At 39.7% G+C, this 4,701-nt stretch overlaps 1 long non-coding RNA gene and 1 gene segment (V, D, J or C); one reads left to right on the plus strand and one right to left on the minus strand.

Moving 5' to 3' along the window:
• Positions 1–1,566: 1,566 nt before the first annotated feature.
• On the minus strand, positions 1,567–2,272 carry LOC119264361. The segment is given in 2 exon segments: positions 1,567–2,079; positions 2,200–2,272. Coding segments are annotated over 2 exon segments (465 nt in total).
• A 169-nt stretch (positions 2,273–2,441) lies between these two features.
• Positions 2,442–4,403, plus strand: LOC108413739. The gene is made up of 2 exons (XR_005131009.1): positions 2,442–2,864; positions 3,954–4,403. It is a non-coding gene; the product is annotated as an uncharacterized LOC108413739 (long non-coding RNA).
• Positions 4,404–4,701: the final 298 nt, after the last annotated feature.

Consider the following 4,701-nt stretch of genomic DNA (forward strand, 5'->3'; position numbering starts at 1 on the left):
TTCAGTTTTTTGTTCACTTTATTTGTTGTCCAAGTTTATATGTGTAGGTGTTTAATCTGAGACGAACTGAACATTAACAGGTTTAATACAGACACTCAACACCCTCAACAAGCAGTAATAGACACACTGACATTATTCTGTACCAGGAGCTTCACCGGATTAGGCTTTAGCTATGGTTTGGGTTAGAATCAGAGCCAGAGTGAGAGTTAGGATTAGGGCTAGGGTGAGGGTTAGAATTAGGTTTGGAGTTGAGGTTAAGGTTAGAATTAGGGCCAGGGTGAGGGTCAGGAATAGGTTCTGAGTTGAGGTTAAGGTTAGGATTAGGGCCAGGGTGAGGGTCAGGAATAGGTTCTGAGTTGAGGTTAAGGTTAGAATTAGGGCCAGGGTGAGGGTTAGAATTAGGTTTGGAGTTGAGGTTAAGGTTAGAATTAGGGCCAGGGTGAGGGTCAGGAATAGGTTCTGAGTTGAGGTTAAGGTTAGGATTAGGGCCAGGGTGAGGGTCAGGTTTTGCTTAATGTTAGTACTGTTTTAAGTCTACATCATGTAGCATATCAACAATACACATGGTTTTTTTAACGCTGCTGACAGAACAACATCTCCATTTTTATAATTTTTCAGTTTTTGACATAATTTGAAAAGACCTGTTGGATTTACATTATGTGTAATTTTTATGATGAATGGACCAAAAGAACTGGTCCAAAATTACTTGGAAAAAATTCTGGTTCCATTGACTTACATAAAAAGTCATATCGGTTTTTTCCTTCTCCTGTAAAGTTAGAATTTTGGAGATACAAGGTTTTGTTCGACAGCAGTGATAAGAAATGTATAAACATTACAACTATACATCCTTTACCTCAGTGTATTCAGATGCCTTACTGCTACTTCACTGATATGTTGCGGATTTGTTACTGATACTCTGTTAAAACGTTATTAATCCTCAATAAAGACCACATAAAATAAAAAGTCTACACAGCTTTGTGATTGGTGACATCTCTGATGTTGGAGTCAGACCCCCAAGGTGGATCCAGTTAGACTCTTGGGAAGTTCTGCACTGTAGGAACACAGAACAACAGTGTGAGTCATGTAGTGTGAAAGGTGTTGAGAGTGAAAGAGCAGGTTAAAATCAGACTCCAGTAAAACTGTTGATACTTCAGTTAAATCATGACATTAATGTTAAAATTCTGAAAAAAAGATCTGCTGTAGATGAGATATTAACTGAATGTGATTAATCTGAAGTAAATCACATTAAAAGTAGATCTTGTGATTAGGACCTCTACGGGGTTTGTACTGTAAGGTTAGCAGCAAATTAAAGGTGGTAGCAGCTCTAACTTAAACACAAAGCTTATAACAGACATTCTGTTTACATATGTTTACTGTCTGTGTTTGTTTTACAGTGACATCTTCAGTAAAAATCTGAACTTAATATCTGATTCTGAATATTACTGGAGGAGCCTGAATGTCTTCATTTGGAAAGAAACAACTGAACTTGTATTAATCGAGCAAATACTTTAAATTATCAAATGTTCTGTTGAATAAAACCAGAGAAACTGCTTTTTAGCACCTAAAATCACAAAGCATTTTCAGGCTAATGAAAAGAAGAACAAACTCCATCTAAAGTCCTGATTTCCACAGAATGTGTTATTGTGTGTGTCCATCCTCCCCCTCAGCACCTGCAGTAGAGTCCAGCTGCAGCAGTGCAGTCTCTGTGCAGCTGGACTGAGGGGGGTTTTTGTACACCTACAAAACACTGTGGGAACACGTAGCTACCACTGATATAATGGCGACTCTGACAGTAATAATCTCCTCCATCTTCAGTCTGGAAATTACTGATGGTCAGAGTAAAGTCAGATCCAGATCCACTGCCACTGAAACGAGCTGAAATACCTGACACTAACGTATTAGCATATTTAATCAGGAGTTTAGGAGCTTCTCCAGGTTTCTGCAGATACCAGGATAAACAATGACTACTTGAGCAGGTTTCCACCGTACGGCTGGCTCTACATATGATGGTAGCTGTGTCTCCTGGTAAAAGATTTTTCAATTCAGGAACCTGAGTCACAGTGACCTGGCCATTGGATCCTGAAATGAAATGAAATGAAACAACTTGCATGAAAATTGATGTTTTGTTCCAGCATTAGCGTAAATGATAGATTCCAAACAAAATTGTTTGATGCCCTCAAAGCTAAATGAGTGAGTTACCTTGAGTCCAGAGGATCAGAGTCCAGATGAAGATGGAGACCAAAGTCATGGTTGCTGTGGGTGAAGTTTGTGGGGCAGCAGCTCTCCGTCATGAAGTGTTAAACTCACAGGACTATAAACACTAGCAGAGCACTGAAGCATGGGCTGATCATGCAAAGTGGAGCCTCTATGGAAATCATCTTTCTAACAACATGGAGTAAAGATGAACATATTTATCTGATATGGTTTGATCAGATGTTTCTACTCAGGGTGGAATCTGAAGTTTAAAGTGCAACTTTTAATAGAGACGTGGGAAAATTAAATCTCTTCTGATTCCCACCAGAGTTTTCTGAAAGAAGACAGAATGATTTGAGCGTTATGTGACATTTCACTCCCCCAGATGATCCTTAAGGCATGAAGTGGAGAGTAAAAATAAGGGGGTCTCAGAGGTTTGTGGAGGTCAGTAGTGGAGACTATTGCTGGGAGCTACTTCAGCTCAGCCAGGCTTGTCTAATTCTAGAGAGATTAGAAGTGAAATATTCCCTTTAATGTCCATCAGAGGGCGCTCTCTTATTGTGCAGTTGTAACTGTCTCTGCCTTTCATTTGAGGGTTTCTGCAGCTACGACCACCCAGTCTGTCTGGATCAGGGCTGGAGGACTTTTTGGTGGAGGAAACAATGAAAACAGTAAGAACCTTTTCGTCTAATACTTTTAGAAGAACTTTTATTTTTCAGTTTTTATGAATTTAAAATGATATATTTAGTCTTTAGGAAGTTCAGTTTGTCTGTTCTGTAAATTCTAAAGGACCAAGCGAGTCCTCAGTTTAGATTTTTTACTGCTTATAAAATAATCCTTGCTGGGAATAAAAGGCAGAATGTGCAGATCTACAGTGTGTAGTTTATTCCATTATTAGATGATTGTAGAACCCATTAATATTTTATTATAGGTCAGAAATAGTGCATGTAGAGGCTGAAGAGAGTGGCGTGTTTAGAGCAGGAGGTTTTTGTACAGCCAGTAAATGAGTTTACATCACTGTGGTGGACTTTTGGTGGAGGAACCAAACTGCTAGTTGGAAGTAAGTCCACTTTTCCTCCTTATTTAAAAGGAATCTTTTATTAAAATGATTATGGATCAACAGTACAGATGTACTTGATGTTCTTCTAAATCAGTTCTGATCCAAATTTGAATGTATTTCATTAGAAATTAGCTGAAGTGTGGCGAGCGTGGAGCTTTAGGCTTTACCACGAGCTCCTGTTTCTGAACTGGATTTCTTTTCTTTAAACTACTAATATTTCCTAAAGGTTTCCTGTGAAGTGTTCAGTAATGACATTTCTTTAAAAAGATCAGATGAAGAGCTGGATTGTAGTGTCAGTGTTGGGCTCCATTACAGCAATTCTGTCTCCATCTGGAAGCCACAACGTGGAGGTTATTATGAGCAGTGTTTTCTGCTGAAATTCTTTGAAGCCATAGTACATGGAGACTGCAGCTCCATTTATTTAGTGATTATTTATTGTTTTGGAGGAAATAAAATCATGTTTCATTTACATTTCCCATCACAGGATGTGCAGAATGTCTGAGTTTTACTGAGTGAAATTCACTAATATTTTCTAATAAAAATGGAAATGAAGTACAGCTTTGAATGTGATTGGACATACGAGTTTGTGTGTGAAACGGTTGAGTTTAAGGTTGTAATTAGAGTTTGGTTTTTAATGCATCACTGAACTCAGTTGTGCTCCGTTAGAAATAAGGGAACTGAAACTGTGTGTGTGTCCTAGGTTTGTCCGCACCCACCCTCACGGTCCTGCCCCCCTCCAGCATGGAGCTGCAGCAGGGGAAGGCCACACTTGTGTGTTTGGCCAACAAGGGCTTCCCCTCAGACTGGAGGCTGAGCTGGAAGCTGGACGGGCGCAGCTGGAGCTCGGGGGTTAGCCAGAGCCCCGGGCTTCTGCAGAAGGACGACGGCCTCTACAGCTGGAGCAGCACCCTGACCCTCCAGGGGGACCAGTGGCTAAAGAAGACAGTGACCTGTCAGGCCACCAAGGACTCCCAGCCTCCTGTCAGCCAAACCCTGAGGAGAGAGCAATGCACTGGGCAGTGAGTGTCCACACATGTGTTGGAGCTGCTAGAGCTCCTCTTGATCTTCAGTGAGCTCAAACATGGCTCTGCTTAATGCTGTGATCTTCATCTCATCATTTCATCATCACAATAAAGAGTTTCAGTATTAATATCTACAGTCTTTCATTGTTTGTGTTATTTTCTTTTTCCTATGCAGGAACAATTAACGTGTAAACATTTCTGTGATGTTTAATTTACTGGAAACTGTTTGTTCTTTTCTTTAATAAATAAAGCATTTGGTTTAGCAGAACTGCAGCGTTTCATCTTTTATATCGTGATTTTGGAGGATCTGTCAGAATAAAAATCATGAAGAGACACAGAGATTAAGTTCATGAGAAATTTATTTGTAGTTCATTATTTCCAGTGTCAGAGATTCAAAAATGATCAAACAAATGAAGAATTAAATAA

This window comes from Pygocentrus nattereri, chromosome 11 (assembly GCF_015220715.1).
Source record: "Pygocentrus nattereri isolate fPygNat1 chromosome 11, fPygNat1.pri, whole genome shotgun sequence".
NCBI classification, from domain to species: domain Eukaryota; kingdom Metazoa; phylum Chordata; class Actinopteri; order Characiformes; family Serrasalmidae; genus Pygocentrus; species Pygocentrus nattereri.